We start from the raw sequence: 20,729 nt of genomic DNA, 5'->3' as shown, positions 1-20,729 counted from the left end.
AACTCACAAAAAAGGGAAGCAATTAACAAAGTGCATAGAAAGCTGTAAAATAGAATGAAACTATTTTTCTTATTAAAATGGTTCTGGATCTGAATTGTGGTGATGGTTGCATGAATCTATACATGGGATAAAACTACACCTATGTGTGCACTTACAAATGGTAGTAAGTACTTAACACTATCAAATAGTAGAAACTAAGTCTATAGTTTAGATAGTTACAGTATATAAGAATCAATTTCCCAGACCACAGGTGTACCTCACTGGTAAAGTGTTTACTAGATGCTCAAATGCTGAATGTAATCCTCAGTAACTGTAAGAAATACCAAACGAGAGTTTCTCCTATTGAATACTATAAAACTTGTGTTAGGACGAAGAGTTAAAATTTCATTTCCCTCTCCTTTTAAGAGTTTCATGCAGATGTTTTAACCCTCCTTACTCAGTAAAAACTTGTTTGCATGAAGGCCAGTACTCTATTATGGAAATCTGATGGCCTGGAGTAGTGTCCCTTTTCTTATTGAAGCATGGATCCCTTCCTCCTTCATTTTCTGTGCATCAATCCTTTTCAGACTAGCCAAGTGAATAGACTGTGAGGTTAGACTACATGGGGGAAAGACTCAGTCACCATCTTCCTTAGAATAAAAACCAAGTGCACTTCCTGTCTCAGTTTGTTTGCTCTTCCAGTGATCTTGATCAAGAGTAGAGTTTGCCTTGTCCAGACAAAATTCAATGGAAAGATAGACTCTTTTTTGCAATGCCAAAGATATTTCCATCAATACTGCTAAGACTAAAAATATCAATTTCCTAGGTCTCATATTATAGTATAGATTACGTGATACTACCATTACTGGAATCTTGGGAAATGTTACATAGAACTCTATCTTTTATAGATTTCTTTCTTTTCCTGAAATTTATTATAATTACTTCAAACTAATATTTAAAAATAAACCAGTTCTAAGTATGACAACTGGAACCTATGTCTGCCTGACTCTAAACCAACTCTAGTTGATTTAGACTCTAGTTCCCTGCCAACTAACATGATGCCTTCACAACCTCTCTAATTAAAGCACACATATCAGCTTCCTAGAAGGAAGAATAAAGAGAAGCTTGTCTCAGGTAGCATTTAAGCAAGTTTAAGAAATTTCAACAGATACTAAATTAAGAAGTTTAAAATATCGAATCCTTCTATTCAGAACTATAAAGATCAGTTGTTTCAAAATATTAACGTGGTCACAAAAGAACATTGGCAGTCTAGTACAAAGTAATGACGGGTAGCTCTGCCACCTTGACTGGAAGCCCTACCTTTCTCTAAAGGTGGCTCTGGAGTGTTCTGTCATGTTTCCTTATACACCAGAAAGCTAACAGCTGTGCCTCTCTGTTCATACCAGGCCAACCAGATTTACAGCACAGAGCTGTAAATAGAGATGTTACCTGTACATTTGGTATTTTTTTGCCCATCCACCCAGGAAGTACCTGAGGAGCCAGCCTTTGTGAGCACGGCCAAATTACAATCATCACAGCCAGACAGCTAGAAGGGAACAAAGTTGATTCTTGTCTCCAAATGAATTCATCATAATCATGTGCACTATGAAATATCTATGAGAATCCTACATATACAGGAAAAGGCAAGATAAAATAAGCAAGAGAAAAATAATAAGTTAAGCGTGTGTTTTCTGATTAACAATACTTTATGTCAATGAAGATTACCCAATAAATATTTTAATTTATTTATTGGATAAATTATTTTAAAACTAGAGCCAAATCACTTTACTGTATCATGTCCTTGGTGCAGAATATGTTATTAGAGGCATGATAAATTCAACTGCATAAAGTCAATTTAACATACATACAGTTTGAATATTTCTTATAAGCACAAAGTCAAGCCATTATATGGTGCAACAACAAATAAAAAGGGTACCATTATGTGCTTTGTGGGAAAGAACAAAAGTACACAGTTAACAGAATCCAAGAAAAGACATTGTCACTATCAAGTAAACAAGGGAAATTCAATGTTATGTTAACAGGAAGAAAAAGCAGCAACTAGAATACTGGTAGCAAACTAGAATGCTGGTAGTACTTTTGTAAAAACTTTTAAATAATAAAATAAAAACTTACAAACAAGTGAGATTTTGAAATCAGAGAAATAATTTCTCCACATTTTCCTTTTGGCTGACATAATCTAACTTTATCTTTAAAACTTATACAAGAGAAAAGAAAAGCTTGTGAACTGCTACTTCTCATTACACAAGCATGAAACCAGTCATCATTTAGCTACTAAAATTCTTTCTGAAGAGCTTTTTACAACAGTGTGTTACTTCTCCTGTACTCCAGTGCTTTTAATTGGATACAAAAAAATAAATCCTCAATACTTTCAATCACAAAGAAAAATATTTCTATACCAAAGCAGTACAGAAAATGTTTTAAGATTGTAAAGACACAGCAAAGAAAATGCAGCAACGTGAACCACTCACCAGCATTGACGATTGCATCCACCTCCAGCAGAGTGATGTCACCTCTGTACAGAGAAACCTTTTCACTCAAGCTTTTCTTCATCTGTGGTGCTTCCTGAGTATTTTCCTCTGTAATAAAAAGAGATACTTATTAATAAAAATATTCCTAATTTAATCAATGACTTCCTGTGCATATTCATCTGTAAGCTCGTGTTGGGAGATGCATTAGTGTGCCATGGGGCAAGTGTGGAGGTCACAGGACCACCTGAGCTATCTATTCTCATCTTCAACCTTGTTTTGAAACAGGGTCCCCTTTCACTGCATGTGTCAAGCTAACTGGACCACAGCTTCTGCATATTCTCTTGTCTCTGCTTCCATATTTCCATAGGGCACTGGGCTTCCAGGTACTCAGGTCTAATTATTTATGTGGGTTCTGGGTATTCAGATTCAGGTCCTCATGTTGCAAAAGCAAGAGTTTTTACTCACTGAGCCATTTCTCCCAGTACTAACCAACTGTTTTCTAATCAGAACAACCATAAGAGCCAATATGAGCCACTGGATTACAAAGGAAAATCTCAAATGCATTTAAGTACCAGGGGTGTGGTTTAGTCACTCTTTATATTCTATTTTCAATATAAATGCACTGTCTATAACAGTGGTCAGTTAGGTATTTTTAGTAGCTTTGAACAATATCCTGGGCCATTAAAAACAAACACTTATCAATTTTATTATGATAATATCAGATGAAGATAAAATTAGGTTTGATTATATTCATAAGGAAAAGAGATGTGCATCTACAGAGAGAAAACACATTACACAGTGGAGGGAATCATTTCTACTTTTTCCACTTAAAAGAATCTTCCAAATGTATTTGCTTGACCACTTAGTTTCAACTCTGCTCTGTCTAAAAAGATGTCCCATCCTTAGAAGATCTAAACCTGTGAAAGTGCTCTTGGCTTTACCACATTGCATTTGCCCTTTCGCTTTACAGGACAATGCTACTATGCAAGAAAAATAGCTCCACCCAACACACAGAGCCAGCAAGCTGTTCTAAAACCTGATGCACAATTGAGAGAAATACTAATTTCAATTGTCATTCATTCTAAGACAGAGTCAACCTACTTAATAAAGAAATAAGAATAGATGCCTTAAAATACACAAAGACTATATAAAAGAAGAAATACACAAAGACTATATAAAAGAAGAAAGTTGTTATATTTTTTAAAACATTTATAAAGTCTAATTTATTTATATTTATGAAATATAAACATTTTTAGGGCGAACTATAATGCTATCTACTCACTAGAACACTCTTAGATGAGCAGGCATTTTTAAAGTATTTGGGAGCTAAGAAGTGATAGCTTTTTTTTTTTTTTTTTTTTTACTTTTCACCTTTTTTTTAAAGATTTATTTTATGTATATGAGTACACTGTAGCTCTCTTCAGACACACCAGAAGAGGGCATTGGATCCCATTACAGACGGTTGTGAGCCACCATGTGGTTGCTGGGAATTGAACTCAGGACCTCTGGAAGAGCTGTCGGTCCTCTTAACTGCTGAGCCATCTCTCCAGCCCCAATAGCTTTTAAAGTACCTAAACCACCTGAATTGTCTTTGGGAGCTGTCCTGGTTTGGTTTCTCTCTAGCCCAAAGGAGAAAAGGTCTTATTTCCTCTTACACTTACAGTCTACCATCAGGAAAGGTCAGAACAGGAACTCAAAGCAGGAACATCGGTGGTAAAACAGAGACAACTGAGGAATAACCAGGCTGCTTTCTCTGGCTTCCTTAGCTACTTTTCTTAAACAGCCTAGGCTCCCTGCCTAGGAGGAGTAGCACTACTCACAGTGGTCTGGGCCCTCCCACATTAATCATCAATCAAGAAAATGGCCCCAAAGACATGTTCATAGGTCAATTCAGTTGAGATTCCTAACACGGCAGAGCTGTGAGTTCCACATCCCATAAGTCCCTGCTCTTAGGACTTTTAACATTTTAAAATCCTGATTCTCAGTTAAAGTTTACTAGACTACAATAAATATTTTATGGCTTTTGCAGACAATTCTTAAGCACCTGGATCAATGAAAATCTGTAAATTACATAAGGCTCCTCACTGAAGCCAGGTGTCAGAAGGTGTTAAATGAACAAGGACTTCACAAAGAAAACAAAATGTTTTTGTTTGGGGGAGGTGACACAATAGGCGTAACCTATTGTCCTCCTGTCAAAAATAGGTCTATAAAGTTAAGCCCCTATTTCCTCATGGAGTGTTTTCTATGCACTACTGCATTTGCAATGATACTATTAAGTAGCTAAATATTGGCAGGATTTCAGGACACTGAGGCTGAACCCCTCCAGGATACAAAAATGTCCCTCAGGTAAAAGTTGTCCATTCTAGATACTTTAAGAGCTAAATACTTGAAATTGAAAAAAAAAAAAAACCTATATTAAATCTGCTTAAAATAAAATCCTAGCAGAATAAATCCTTTAGAGACTGTCATGTTTGCCACTTAGAATATACACTGCTCAACCGTGCTGTCTTTGACAACTGTCCACTCTCATATCTTGAGAAGATGCACTGCTTTGCAGTGGTCTCTTAGACACTATCCAGCCTCAGCCATCTTCAGTTATGCCATCTTCTCCACTACAGTGTCTCTTCTAAATTATTTTAATGGAGATTTCAAGGACCAGGAAGCTGAGACTGGAACAAAGACCCCATAGCGTTGGTTTTTAAACACTTATTAACACTTCCAGATAAGATGGAGGCTAGACTTTTCCTGTTTGAGCCAGTGAAGGGGATGGGTAAAATAAAAAAACACAGACTCAATTCCAATAGAGAAAGAGAGAGAGCTTCAAATATCTACAATGGAAGTAAAAGTATACCTAAAAAGTGCATAGAAAAAAAAAACAAAAACAAACAAACAAACAAAACAGAGGTCAAAGAAAAGCCAAACGCAGTTATAGCCCACAACTCCCTGGTTAGGGATGTCCTAAAAGGTAAGCCAGGTTAGAGACAGCACTACACCCAGAATGAGCCCACAACCCTTCAAAGTCTCTAACCTAATTTGGATTTTGGCAAGATTATCAAAAAGAAGATGGATGGTGGAGAGAAATCCATGTTTGTTAGTCAAAATGACTCAGACAACACTAGCTGGATAGCATTTTGAAAGAGAATCTATTTTTAAATTCTGGGATAACCTGGGATCATGAGATCAAAGAACAACCACGGTTTGGGAGCTTCAGTTTGTCCTACCACAGAAGCATATGTTTAGAGAGGCAGCTGTAGAAGACAAGGAGACAGACAATAACAAGTTGAAGGCTACAAGAGGGCAGGAGGTCGAGCCAAGGCAGATAAATACATGGCCAAGCCCCAACCTCAGTGGCCCAGAGATCTTACCCACTGAGAAGAACACTGGAGTTTTGCAACTCTGAGCCTGAGGTCACTGAGTGGACCAAGCTCTGAGTAACCTACCTTGTCCTTCACATTTTCTCAATATTAATCCAACCAGTCAATGAGGACAGGAGGTCATTCCATTTAATAGTATCTCTTTGCAATTTATTTAAAGTGTTTTAAGGTTTTTACATTGCAAAGTTCTCTCACTTCATTGGTTAGGTTTGTTTGTTTGTTTGTTTGTTTTGATTGGTTGGTTTTGCTTGGTTTTGTTTTAGACTGTTACAAATTGGATTGTTTCCCTGATTTTTTTTCCTTCAGTATACTTGTCTGTGATATACTGAAAAGCTATGGTTTTTGTATTTTAATTTTGTTGCCTAACACTGCTGAAAATGTTTGAAAGCTCTGGGAATTTTTCTACTGGATTCTCTAGGAGAGGGTCTCTTATGAATTCTTTGACTTCTTCCTATTTGTATCTGGTTTATTTCCTTCCTGGTGTTCTAGGTAAGACTTCAAGTGCTATACTGAATAAGGATGGAGGAATGAGCATCTTGGTACTGATGTTAGAGGACTGTTTTGAGTTTCTCCATTGTGCACGATGACTGCCATCAGTTTTTCATTTATAGATTTTACTAAGTGGAGTTATAGTCTCCCATTTCTAATCTCTCTGGGACTTTTATTATGAAGGAACATTAGAGTTTGTCAAAAATCTTTTCTGCATCCGTAGAAATAATCATGTGATTTCTTTCTTTGAGTTCACATATGTAACAAATCATATTTATTGATGTCCATATGTTAAACCATGATTGAATGTTTAGAATGAAGCCAACTTGGTCAGGTGTTTTGATGTGTTCTTGCATTTAACTTGTAAGTACTATATTAAAACTTTGTATGTATGTTGATCAGCCAATAATTTTGTTTTGGTGGTGGTGGTAGTGGTGGTCATGATGGTGGTGGTGGTTGTTGTTGTTGAGTTTAAATGTAAGGATAATGTTAGTTTCTTAAAAAGTTGGAAATGTTCTTTCCCTTCCTATTTCTATGGAATGGTTTGCTAAGTATTGATATTGGCATTGCTTTAGAGGCCTGATAGAATTCTGTGCAGATACGTTTGGTCCTGAACAGTTTTAAGTTGTGAAATCTGTAGTTGCTGCATCAATCTAATTGCTTATTACTTATCTGTTTACATTATCTACTTTATCTTGGTTTTACTTTAGTATGCCATATGACTCTATAAAAACACCCATTTCTTTCAGATTTTCCAGTTTAGTGGAATATATATATATATATTTTTTAATTTGTTCACTTTGCTGTTGCTTTTCCTGGTACCCACCTCACATAGTCCCTCACCCCAGCTCTGTCACTTTCTTGGAACATAAACACTGAATGCCTGACTGAATTTCTTGAAATATGGTGCCCTTTCTTTTTCTAATGTTATTAATTTGTATCTTCTAAGTTGTTTTTCCAATGTCTTCATGTACATCATCAGCTTGAGAACTCTTTCTTAAGGATTCATTTACTAATGTTATTGTTTGTGTGTATGAGGGGTGCTGATAGAGGCCAGAAGAGGGCACCTGATCTCCTAGAGCTGGAGTTACAGGTGCTTGTAACCTGCTGGAAACCAAAGTTGTTGATTTTCTTCAGAACAACAGGCATTCTAACTATGGATCTATCTCTCTAGGCCCCTGACTGTACTTAAAGCTACAATCTTCCCTCTTAGAATTGCCTTCATTTAAAGTTTTTGTATATTGTGTTTTCATTTTCATTTAATTCTTGAAAATTTCTAAACCATTCTTGATTTCTTCAATGACTCATCACTTAACAAGTGTCATTTAACCCCCGTGAGTCTGTATATTGCTATAGTTTCTCTTGCTATTGATTTCTAGCCTTATTAAACTATGGTCTGATAAAATACTAGGCATTATTCCAATTTTTCTGTATTTGTTGAGATCTGATTTGTGTCCTAGTTTGTGATAAATTCTAGAGAAAGTTCCATAGGTTTCTAAGAAGAATATGTATTCTTTAACATGTGGGTAGACTCTTTGGTAGATACCTGTAAGGTCCATTTGATCTGTAATGTCATTTAACTCCAATGTTTTTGTTTGTGTTTGTTTGTTGGGGGCAGTCTAGCTGATCTAATGGTGATAGTAGAATATTAGGCCACTATTACTACATATGAATTAATTTGTGTCTTGATATCTAGTAGAAAATGTTTTTTGAAAGTGGGTGAGCCTGTGCTCAGTGTGTGTTGTTTAGAATTATACACTCTTGGAGATTGTTCCCCTGAATAGAATGTAGTGGCCCTCTTTATCTATGCTGATGAAATGTGGATTGAATTCAATTCTTTGACATCTTAGGATAGCACTGTCTGTGTGCTTCTTAGCCCCATTTCCTTGGAAGACATTTTTTTTTTTTTTTTATAAATCTTTTCACCTGAAGTGTTTCCTTTTGATGGAGAGAGGTGTATATCTAAGAGACAGAAAAACGGATCCTACTTTCTAATTCGACTTTGTAGTTCATGCCCTTTGATAAGTGAATTGCAGTCATTAATATTTAGAGTTTATATGGAATGGTATCTAGTCTTGTCCTTTTTGTTAGGGTTTTTTTAGTATTTTTTTTAATCCTTTTTGCTTAGCAAATGTGTTAGCATTGTTTATCCCCCCTCCCGCCGTAGCCTCTTGGTTGCATTTATTTTTATCCTCAGTATAACTAAAGTATTTGCTCCAATATGGTTTGTAGGGCTGCCTTGATGATTATAAACTCCTGTAGCCTGCTCTTACTGCGGAAAGTTTTTCTTTCTCCTTAGGTCAGGACAGACCAGTGTGCTAGCCATGGTAAGCTGGGTTGGCAGTTTGCCATCTTTCAGATTTTGAAACTCTTGAATGAAAAGTAAGAAGTGATTCTTACACCTGCGTTTATATGTTCCTTGGCCCTTCTCTCTTGCAGCTTTCAGTAGACATTTTTGTTCTGTATATTCAATGCATTAACCATGATATAATGTAGGGACTACTTCCTTTTTGGAATGCATCTATTTAGTCTTCTGTGCTTCTTAATATTTAAATGGGGTTCTCTTTACCTAGATTTTGGACTTTCTATAATTTAATTAAAAATACTTTATTGCCTTTGGTATGAAATTCTTCTTTTGTATGCCCACAATTCATAAACTTTGCTTTTTATGATGTCCTCAGGGTTCTTTAATGTTCCATCCATAGATTTTTTTTTTAATTTATCACTGATCCAATTCTTTTACTTTGTCTCCAAAACCTGTAATTCTGTCTGTCATACCATCCTACTGACAAAGCTTTCTGCCATCGATTTATCTTATCTACTGTGTTTTCTCTCGATATCCATCATCACTTCAGTTTTCAGCTTGATTTTTCTTATTTCTTTTTTATACAATTTTATTTTCATACCTTCAATTGACTAATTTTATCAGCCATTTGTATTCTCTTAGAGTATACCTGTATTTTCTTTGAGTTATTTGAACATATTTCTAATTATTCTGTTTTATTTAATCCTTAATTAAGAGTTTCACCTAAGTCATTTTCATCTGGGACTATTATTGTGACATTGGTCATTTCTGGAGGAACTATGTTGTCCTGATTTTTCAGGTTACTTGTGTTTTTCTGCCATCTGGGGTTAGACTGATGGTAAAGTATTGTGTTGGGTTTTTTCTCCACTTCACGTTGCCTCTCTTACTCCTGATGAGATAGTTGCAGTGTTCAGAAGAGATTGTGTTACAGTACACTAGCCCTAATGTTTTTATCTGTTAGATTTGTGTCCAAGTGCAAAACTATATTCTTAGTACACTCTGGTAAATATTTCTATTCATGTTCATGTGTATGTGTCTGTGCTTGTATCATATGTTTGTGGGTACCCTTAGATGCTAGAAAAGAGCTTTTGGTCTCCTGGAAATGGAGTTACACATGGTTACAAAGCCACCTAAAGTGAGTGCTGAGAACTGAACTCAGGTCCTCTGTGAAAAACAGCAAGTGTCCTCAAACACTGGTGTCTCTCTAGCCTCAGATACTTTCTTTCTTTCTTTTTTCTTTCTTTCCTTTCTTTCCTTCCTTCCTTCCTTCCTTCTTTCCTTCCTTCTGTCCCTTTACTTTTTAAAATTCTTTTTATCTTTCTCTTCTCACTTCCCCTCAATAACAATCTTCTTCATTCTTCTTTTCTATCATTTAATCTTGCTTCTCTATTTCTCATTCCCTGCCTCCTTTCTTTATCCCATTCAATTAATCCCCCTCTTTACCCCCAAGTAATTTTTAGCTTTCTAGTATATTCTTCAGTAGTTTTCCATTTAATTTTAAGAGTATTTCTAAACTCCATTTTGAATAATGTTTTTTTATTGCAACGGACTTTCTACTATTAATAGTACTATGGACTGAGCCACCATGATTATACTGCTCAACAAGTAGAATAGAAACATTCAACCCAAAATTTGTCATGTCTAAAAGAAATGCAGGGATGGAGCAGAGACCAAAGGAAAGGCAAACCAATAACCCACCCAACTCGAAACCCATCCCATGGGCAAGCACCAATCCCTGACATTATTAATGGGATGCTCTGTTATACTTGCAGACAGAAGCCCAGCCTAACTGTCCTCTGAGAGGCTCTATCCCCAGCAGCAGATTGAAACAGAAGCAGGTACCCACAGCCAAACGTTAGATGGAGGTCAATGACACTTATGGAGAAGTTGGGGGAAGAACTGAAGGCCCAGAAGTAAATGGGAATCCCACAGGAAGACCAACAGAGTCAATAAACCTGGACCCCTAGGAGCTCTCAGAGTCTGATCCACCAACTAAAGACATACACATTCTAGAATGAGGCCCTATGGCACACATGTAGCTGACAGGAAGCTCAATCTTCATGACTGCACTGTCTGGCCTCAGTGGGAGAGGATGTGACTAATTTGGCAGAGACTTGATGTGCCAGGGAGGGGGGATAACTAGGATGCCTCTCAGAGGAGAAGAGGAGGGGGTAGGAAGGAGGAACTCCATGAAGGAAGGACAGGGAGGGATGCGGGATATAAACAAATAGATGAATTAATTTTTTTTTAAATAGCACTCTCAATAAAGCCAGAAGAGCTATCTAAATTAACATATGTGCAAAACACAGTACAGAAACATGAAAAATATAAGGCAACATGACTCCTCGAAAATATTATTATTCCTCAAGTACTAACTTCAAAGATCTGAAAGAGATAAATAGCTAGGGGAAGAAATCAAAAACTTGATAAAAATGATCTATGACTTCAAAGAGGATAAAACAGCAGATGAATTTAATTTGGGAAGAGTCAGAAAAATGCAAAAAAACACTAGCAAAATAGATGACAGAATCATTAATATAAATGAACAGGTCAGCAACATGGAAGAAAAATTCAGCAAAGAAATTGTGATTTTAAAAATAAACTAAAATAAAAATTTAAACACAAGAGGTAGAAATTTCAATGAATGGAAACCCAAGGTGTAAAGAATGATCAATAGACTTGACCAAGAAGAAGAAATATTATGAAGGATGAAGGACTAGTGAACAAGGTCAATCACATAGCACATTCAAACATTAAAAGGAAAATAGACAAGAAAACCAACACCATAATGTCCAATAAATCCTGGGTATTATAGAGACAACACAAAATAAGAATCTAAGGAATTTAAGAAAAGATTTAACTAAAAGCATAGAGCACCTATATCCAATAACTTACATTTGAAATTTTCCTAAAGCTAGAGATATAGACAACCAAAAACAACAGGCATTTAGAAATAGAATATGAAATAGACATGGCCAGAAAAGAACCCTTCCATGACACTACACTTAGAAGCATTATAAATGTACAAGGAACAGCTACAGAATGGCTCAGTGGGTAAAGCACTGGTTATACAAACACGATGATCTGAGTTCTGATCCCCAGAGTCCACAGTAGTATAAGCATCCATAATCCCAGAATGCCCTAGGAGAGTAGGAACAAGAGACAGAATTGCTAGCTTGCCTGGTATACATGCAGTAAACAATGAGAGACTAGTCTCAAACGAGGTAGAAAGTAAGAACCAACACCAACATCAGAGGCTGTCCTCTCACCTCCATATGTGGGCTATGGCACATGTGCTAAACACACACACACACACACACCTATGAAGAAAAGTTTTATGCCTGATGCCTTTTTAAATTTAATTAACATGTGTTAACTTGAGATGACAACTTAGGCATTAAAATGTGTATTTTGTCATATTGCTACAATCTGCTAAAAATACTTTTAATTGGGACGTGACTACATGATTTGACTTTTCTTTTAGTTTAAAACTTGTATGTAATACTGGTAACCAATTCAATTAATTCTCTACTTTAAAAATCAGTTAAAGTCATAAGATTATACTATAAAGTGGGGGGGGGGATATATTTTTTGCTCTTTTAGTAAATTCCAGCTTACAAAATCAAAGAAACTGTGCTTGCTTCAGTAGAACATATACTAAAATTGGAATAATACAGAGAAGACTAGCATGGCCCTGCGCAAGGATGACACACAAGTTTGTGAAGCGTTCCATATTTTTATGTAAATGAATGATTAATAAAAAACAGAGAAACCGCTCTTAATCTCTTGCTCTCTTGCCTCTAGCTTGCCCCTCCCCCCTCCCCCTTCCCTTCCCCCTCTCTCCACGTGGTCACCGCCGGCCTCTACTTCTCTTCTTCCTCTCTTCTTCCATCTTCTTTCCCCTACCTTTGCCCTATCTCCTGAATAACCCTCCCCCCACCTTTGGAACCGTTTGGTCTGGAGTGGTCTGTTCTAAGCTGTGCGGACGTCTAACACCAGACATCTAACATCACCCAGATGTGAACTCTTCAAGGGATAAGAAAAGCCAGAGGGCCTCGTCTTGGGAGCTGGGGGAACTGGGCCTCCCTGTTGATACTGGTACAACTGAGAATGAAGGCACCTTGACAACACATGACCTCCATACCCAGAATCCACTTATGTTTACTAATGCTCTTTGACTGGTGATGGGATTATTTCCTGATAACTCACCAGAGTTTGAAAACAACAGAGGCCTGCTCCACTGACTCCATCTAACCCAGTGAGACTCACCTAACAAGCTAGTGTGCTGTGGAGCTCTAGCTGCGCGCCCTGGTGATCCCATGGCTGAGTAGGAGCTGCAGACCACTGCTGCCCACCGCCACCAGCATCACAGATGGGATCCTGTTGCATCTGTCTAACCTGGGGAAAGATGACATTTCTATCCACACCATGTGTGTCACCCTCACATGACCACAAAGAAAGAACCCTAAGTAGAGCCACTGTAAGTCAGGGTCTGTCTGACTTACGTTTGTCTTGGGGCAAATGTGCACTGCAGCCCTGACAAGGAAACACTGTCAGGTTACCAGCATCTCCTTGTTTAAACATAAGAAGGGGTACCAGTGATTCAATGTCTGTGGCTACTAGGGCAAACATGTAAACCTGGGGACAGACTCCCGTGGTTAAAAATAATGAGGGAGACCTTTCTGTGGCTGTCATGGTTGAAACTTGAAGATGTAGTGTTGAATTTATGTCCTTACAGAGACTGCAATTTTAATGATAAGAAAAAAGTCAAATTTAATTAAGCGCTGCACAGCAATTTGAGGCTATGGACTCATCAAAAAATTATTAGGGAAAACGATGAAGATGGGGGGTTGCAAAAGGAACTCTAGTCTTCTTATAAAAGTATAATGTTTTAGTTTATATGTCCTTTTTATTTTTTAATGTTTTCCACTGAGATAGAATAACATCGCTTCCCCCACCCTTCCCTTCCCCCAACCCCTCTCACATCTCCCTACACTCAAGGTAACAGCCTTCTTTTTTATTATTATTGTTGCCTACATATATAAGTACATGTATGTATATGCACAAACATACATGCATAAATACACACAACCTACCAAGTCTGTTTTTGTTGGTGGTGTCTACATAGTTTCGAGGCTGAGCACTCTACATTGGACAACCAATAAGGGGGAGGGGCTCATCCTTGGAAGAGACTAATTCTCCTCTCCCAGAAGCCACTCTTTTCCTTTAACTCTTTGTCTAGGAGCAGGACTCTATGAAAGCTTGCTAAGGGGGGGGCTCCGTGAAAAATGTCCCTTCCCATGTCGACATGGCCTTTGGTGTTCTTGTTACTCCTGTCTTGTTTATTTGATTATTTCTATTTTTAAGAGACTATCTCTGCAATCACTTATGAGCTTAGGAATAAACTCAAACTCTAAATTAGAAAAAAAAAACACAGAGAAATCAATATTGGTTCTTTTCTTCAGTTATATAAAATAACTAAAAAAAAAAAAAAACCAGAAAAGTAACAGCATTCCAAATTTTGTCCTTTTTTATCATTATTTAACTTTAGAAAATTTCAATTTGCCAGTTAAGACCTCTAGCAAAAAGTAGATAAGAAATTTATACCCAAATATGTCTCTGAAAATGTCCAGATCCCACCTTACAAATGAAGACTGGACATTTTCAAAGACATATTGGGAAGTTAGCTGCAGTTCTCTATGATGTTATGATAGCAAGAGATAAAGTTGAGACAGGATCTGGATTTCAAACAATGGTTTAGTACATGTGTTAAGGCTCTTTTAATTGTCAAGCTAAAATTGGTTTTGTCTCTTCTACAGCATTTATTATATGTTGCATTGACTGTATTCTTTCTAATTGCATTAGTGTGTTGAAATAGCATGTCTATTACGGGGGTCTATCAACCAGCTTTTGTCTTACTACCCTGAGTATTAGAAAACTTGATTCTCTGAGAAAACCTTGAAAGTGCTGGAAGAAGTGAGTTAGCCTTTAAGCAGAAGCAAGAGGGTAGTGGGCTTGATTATTGCTGGTATAAAAGCTTTAATTACATTTATTACTAGCACCACTGCTTCTGCAATAGCTTCGATACAAGAAGTTAAGACAGCTACTTTCATTAATCATCTAACTAAAAAAAATGTTACTAATGTGTTGAGTATACAAGAGGATTTATATAGGTGTTTGGAACAATGGATTGGTGCTCTATATCCTATTCAAATTATCGGAAGGAGGTTCAAGGTTTAAGAGTTAGGAGCCATCTCGAGTGTTATGACAAATATCACTGGAGTGGTGTTACTTCTACAATTTACAATGACAGTCATTATAATTAGAAAAAAGTTTAAAGACACCTGTAGGGTATTTGGTATAACTCTAACACCTCTCTGAATGTTTTAACTTTGCATAGTGAGATTATGAATTTAAAGAATTCTGCTCTGTTGATGCTGCAGATAATGCTGATAAAATTATCCATGGCTTGAGGCCAGTATTTCCATTTTGGTCAAACCTCAGGAATGGCATATATAGCTTGATCATGCTAGCCCCTTTTGTCCTGGGAATACTTTTATTCCTGCCCATCGTGTTAAAGCTTGTCTCTAACTACATCAACAGATTGGCAGCCAAAGTACATGACTTGAAACTGAAAGTAGACCCCCAGACAGAGTTATTAACAGGCTGGCAAGTCAAGGACGAGTAAGATTCTGCACAGAGCCTTACCAACCTAAGACAGAAGTGCAATTGCTTTTGATAACGCATATTACATGGTAGGTAAGGAAAGCATTCATGTCAGAACCACCTGAGACAGGTTCAGTCTAGTTTATGAAATAAAACAGGGGGAGATCTGGAGAGCTTTGGGGGCTGCCTGGTAGGAATCTGACATTGGCCAAGGACAAGGAAATGGGCTGCTCGGGAAAAATCTGACATATGCCAAGGACAAAGAAATGTACTGCAGGCAGGAATCTGACATTAGGCTAGAACAAAGAAGTAATTTCAGGCAGGAATCTAAATCTTAGGCTAGAACAAAGAAGTAGGCTTCAGGCATGAAAATGACTTTGGGATAGGACAGGGAAAAAGGTTCAGATATTTTGGTCATCCTGATAAGCCCTTAAAAATAGTGATCGTAAGAGGGATCATGGGACTCTGTTTATCGTCCTGCGTGTTCTTTGACTATTTGGATTTATTGTCTTGCTTGCTCCTTGACTATTTGTATCTATTATATTGCTAATTCCTCAACCTAGAACAGACCTTAATACTTGCATGTAATTTAAATGGTATAAAAGCAAAAAAGGAGGAGGAGGAGGAATGGGATAGGGGATTAATGGGGGGGGGGGGGGGAAATGGGGAAAGGGGATAACATCTGAAATGTAAAGAAATAAAAATATTGAATTAAAAAATAAAAAACTTCTGGAGGTATCAAAAAGAAAGAGAGAGAGAGAGAGAGAGAGAGAGAGAGAGAGAGAGAGAGAAAGAAAGAAAGAAAGAAAGAAAAAAATTTATACACAGCAACAAGGAGAGTGAGCATGCTAGTGGGGAATACTGGGTAATTTTAAAAGAGAGCAAAAGTATTTATTATGCTTCTTATCACCTTCACCCACCCAAAAAAAAAAAAGGAATTATAATCCTAAAGTTCATTGGGCTCTACTATCTTCTGAAGTGGATCTGGCACCTCCTGATTCCTGTACTCTAAGGCAGGCAGAAAGAGTATATGCAAGACAAAGGAGGCCTAGGGCTGACCACTTGGGCTCAATAGTACATAAAATTAACAGAAATTAAGTCACTATCAAAAATACATGTGAGGAGAGATTATTACTAATCTGAAAGCTTGGACAGAATTCTTTCTCTGCATCATCTATGCCATCCAGATAATATTTTGCAAAATGTACTATACCCAAACATGTTACCTTACCAGGTAACCCAGAAGTGATGCAACCAACAAAACAAAGTTATGACCTGTGCTCAGAAAAGAGATGCAGTATGGAGGTAGGTGAGAAAGTGTTGGGTTGATAATGTGGAGAGTATGAGGGACAGCCATCAGAAGATTCAACACCAGCAGAAAGAGAATGAAACAGGTGAGCCACATACCCGTACTCAGCTAACGTGTCAGAACAGGGGTGGTATCCAAGGCCTTCTGCTATGTGCAGCCTTGGCAGGGCCCAAGGAGTCCAACTACATTAAAGTAGCAGAGGTTGAACAGATCAATCAACTGTTGAGAGACTTTTTGTTCTTGCTTTCTTTGCACAGCACTAATATTTACAACAAATACCATTTTTTTTTACTTAGACTCAGTTCTCTGTGTACTAAATTAAACATTTAAAATACTAAAACCTATTTCTTTTCTCTCCAGTGTACTGCTCCTACTTGTGTGAAAGTAGTATTTAATTTTCTTCCAAATTTCCTTAAATATTATGGTGATAATTACTTAAATAGTACAATTATCATTCTTGGTTTCTCTTTATTCACAATTGCTCATTTATTAATAGTAGTATAATTTATTAGCTGAATTGCACTTGGAATCACAACAGATGTTATACAACTTAAAACATACAACCAGTGTTCACCAAATGCCAGGAGAAAAAAAGTCAATGGCCTACTTAATCATTAACTAGGATTGGAAAGGAGCCGGAATAGAAAAGGATGTGTAAGGAAGTTCTCAAAATAACCCTGGCTGAACTAAGACTGTGGCAATGAAAACAGGAGACAACAAGAATGGGCACAATAACCCAGAGGCATATCTATGGAGAATAGGACCTCAGAGGAGAGATGCCAGAAAACTGCTGGATTGGTTTTGCTGGCTCCTAGGTTGCTGATGAGAAGCTATGCAGATGTGAGCAGATGTGAGAAGTTATTTGGGAAGGAATATAATTGTGCCAGTCTTGATTATGTTAGCTCCAAGTTTCCTATAGAATGTTCATAAATATGAATTGTTTTCTCAAAAGACAGAAGTTCAGGCTAGATAGCTGGGTTTAGGAAGTGGCAAATGGTAGTGGTCCTGAGTAAGACCATTAAGGGTAGAACTGAAATGAAATGAACCAAAGCCAGAATACTGAAGAACACCAACGTGTACACACTAGACAAATGGAAAGTACACGAAACAGACATAATGACTCAGAAAAGAAAATGTAGCTTAAAAAAAAGAAAAGGTCATTAGCAGCTTCACATGTTACAGTCAAGAAACAAGAAGGCAGAAATGTCCTTCTGGGTAGAACCATCATGGCAATACCAAGGGTCTCAATAAAATCAAATTATAGACATGTTTCCAGCTAAGCCTGGATACCCTGCAATATGACACAGAAATAAGGTGTAAAGATCTGTGTCCCTAAGGCACAACAGAAGTGAAATTTCCAGTTGTTTGTCCTCAAATCCTCTCTTATAAAATAAACAATAAAGCTCACTTTTGCTGAGAACATGGGATCACCCTTTATTTCAAAAGTATGGGACTTCCCTAACTTACCTGTCCAGCAAACAGATATCCTAATTTGTCAAATAAATTCCTGTTTTGAAAGGCATTCAATCATTTCCTATTTTTATCATTAAATAATATGTGAATGCTTTCACACATATAACCTTGAATGCATCACTCATTGTTTATTTAGTTTCAACTAATGTAGAATTTTTGAGTCACATGCCACCTACATACATTAGAAGTAATGCAGAAGCCAGGCAGTGGTGGCACATGCCTTTAATCCCAACACTTGGGAGGCAAAGGCAGGTGGATTTCTGAGACCAGCCTGGTCTACAGAATGAGTTCCAGGACAGCCAGGGCTACACAGAAAAGCCCTGTCTTGAAAAAACAAAAAAACAAAAACAAAACAAAAAGAAGAAGAAGAAGAAGAAGAAGAAGAAGAAGAAGAGGAAGAGGAAGAGGAAGAGGAAGAGGAAGAGGAAGAGGAAGAGGAAGAGGAAGAGGAAGAGGAAATGCAGACTGTAAAACCATACTGCTTTATTTAAATAGAAGTAAAAGGGAAAAAATATAGAAACTTGATAGAAACTTGGCTTAAAACAGTAAGCAGTGAGGAAGTGATCACTTGCTGAGAAGACTATAGAAAGGATAAGGCCTGACGACACCATCAGATTAGAAGCTCTGTGTTTATCTGAATATGGCTGATTTTTTTTTTTTTTAGAAGTCACAGCTTACTAGAATCTGTATCTTCCTCAATTTTTCCAATTAGTCATCCCTCGATTCCTACAATTTTGAATAACTTAATATCCAAATTGAATATTGAGTATCCAAATATTGAATAACTGAGTATCCAAATCCTACAAATTTTACTTTAAATTATCTCAAATTTATCTTCTCTTCTTGAGTTGTTACATAGAAACAAATGAAGTCAAAACATACCATCCCCAGGCCCTCACCTGTCTTGTTGATCTATTTTTATGATTTCCTTATCACCTTCCCCTGCAAGACCAGTCTCTAAAGTTTCCACATCTGTACACATGCTCTCATCCTATTACAACCTCCTATGTGTCCTTTAGGAACCAGTATCAAGGTGGAGCCTTTGTGAATTCTCCACTCCATATGCTATACAGACTATTCTAGTTTTAGAAATGATTCTCAACCTGTAGAGGAGAATTTCCAGGTTAAATTCTTGAGTTCTCCATAACTCACTTCTTCCAGATCCATAGCACAATTACTGGCACATGGTAAATATTCATTTACCAAAAGAAACCAGGGAAAATGGATGCAGCGTAGGGGAGATAATGAAAAAAAAACAGATTATATAAAAGAAATGTTAAAGTTAATCATTTAAAATATTTTAGTGAATAATAGAGTGGTATAGCAAATTAATGCAGGTAACAATATATACATGGTGCTTTAATTTCCTGCTTCCACAAATCAATAAATTTAAAGCTTTTATCTATTGTTTTGCAATCTTTAAGATAGTTTTACCATCTGTATTCCAAAGAATCAGACAAAAAATCCCTTCAAGGAGGGCTCAAGACATTTAGATTATTCTTTAATATATTGGAAAGGACCACTCTTCTACACTACTAGCCTACATTTCAACACTGACATAATTTTAACTGTGCCTAGAATTCCAACAATAGAATATGTTCATTCATAAAACATAAAAGTTGCTGTAGTTGGTAGTGCATGTCCATAATCTCACAACTCAGCAAGGTGGCTACAAGTTCACCACCAGCAGGATCCACATAGGGAGAGCCAGGCAAGCCAAGCCAGGGTTGTATAGTAAGACCTTGTCTCAAACAAGAAGGCCCATACAAAGTTAAAACTATTAACTTACTGACTCAAAAATATCTCCTTGAACCTCTCTCCAAACAAGGAAGGAAGAGCTGGGCTCGAGATGCTGGTGATGCTGGACTGCACAACTATACTTAGATATCGTGCTATTAGAGAAATCAGATTAGAGGTAAGAAGTACATCTTGAGGAACTAAGGAATATTATAAGATCCAAACTTTAGGATATTTCAGAGAAATAAATTTTCATAGAGTATCTGGACATTTATTTATCTTCCTAGATCTCTAGGCCAATGTGCTCCCTGCCTTTTTCTTCAATGATTTGTGTGTGAGTAACATCAGACTCTCAGAAATTATACATAAAATCATAAGCATCTCTAAATCACCACTAAGTACTAAAAAAATTAACAATGTACTTTTTAGGTGTTTCATTTTGTTTTATAAAATTGTATAGTTGTTTTAAAACCAATGCTCATATTTGTATACAATTTTTAAAACAAACTTTAAACAAATCCATACAACTCAAATAAGTAGCAACAGATAAGAATTGTAAGACTCTTTAGCAGTAGACTTTACTTCAGTGACATAAAACCAACAGTGTATCCACCCAAAATACAATTCAAAGGAAATCCCATAATAGTTAGCAACCTTTGTGTACAAGAATGCATGTGCTTCTCTAATAAAATAAAATAGAAAATGTGATGGCTTTACAGTGACAGAAGCATGTGAGATACATAATTTGTCTGCTTTTTAGTCGGTGCATAGGATTACACAAGACAATGTTTTCATGGTTTATTACTAAGGTATCAGATATATAAACAAGGATATAAACAATGAATATTTTTAAAATATGTCAATAAATCTGAATATATGAATCAATGAAACAAAGATTATATTGGATT

General features: G+C 36.8%; 1 protein-coding gene and 1 non-coding gene across 23 annotated transcripts in view; one reads left to right on the top strand and one right to left on the bottom strand.

Annotated features, from left to right (window-relative positions):
- Positions 1-20,729, bottom strand: part of Macrod2 (mono-ADP ribosylhydrolase 2) — a 1,857,339-nt gene that overhangs the window by 1,795,581 nt on the left and 41,029 nt on the right. For 21 of the 22 annotated variants that reach the window (XR_013108847.1, XR_013108848.1, XM_076929849.1 and 18 more), the window contains exon 3: positions 2,469-2,576. Coding sequence is in view for 20 of the 22 variants with exons in the window: in XM_076929849.1 (XP_076785964.1) it covers positions 2,469-2,576 (108 nt within the window). In the remaining 2 variants the exon portion in view is untranslated. Of the gene's footprint in view, positions 1-1,496; positions 1,526-2,468; positions 2,577-20,729 lie in introns of those variants that run through there. The other variant, XM_076929867.1, reaches the window with a different exon arrangement.
- LOC117704875 (U6 spliceosomal RNA) lies at positions 12,270-12,375 on the top strand. The gene has a single exon (XR_004606383.1). It is a non-coding gene; the product is annotated as a U6 spliceosomal RNA (small nuclear RNA).

Source organism: Arvicanthis niloticus, chromosome 2 (genome assembly GCF_011762505.2).
Source record: "Arvicanthis niloticus isolate mArvNil1 chromosome 2, mArvNil1.pat.X, whole genome shotgun sequence".
In the NCBI taxonomy this organism is placed as follows: domain Eukaryota; kingdom Metazoa; phylum Chordata; class Mammalia; order Rodentia; family Muridae; genus Arvicanthis; species Arvicanthis niloticus.
This window is presented reverse-complemented; position numbering and strand designations above follow the sequence as displayed.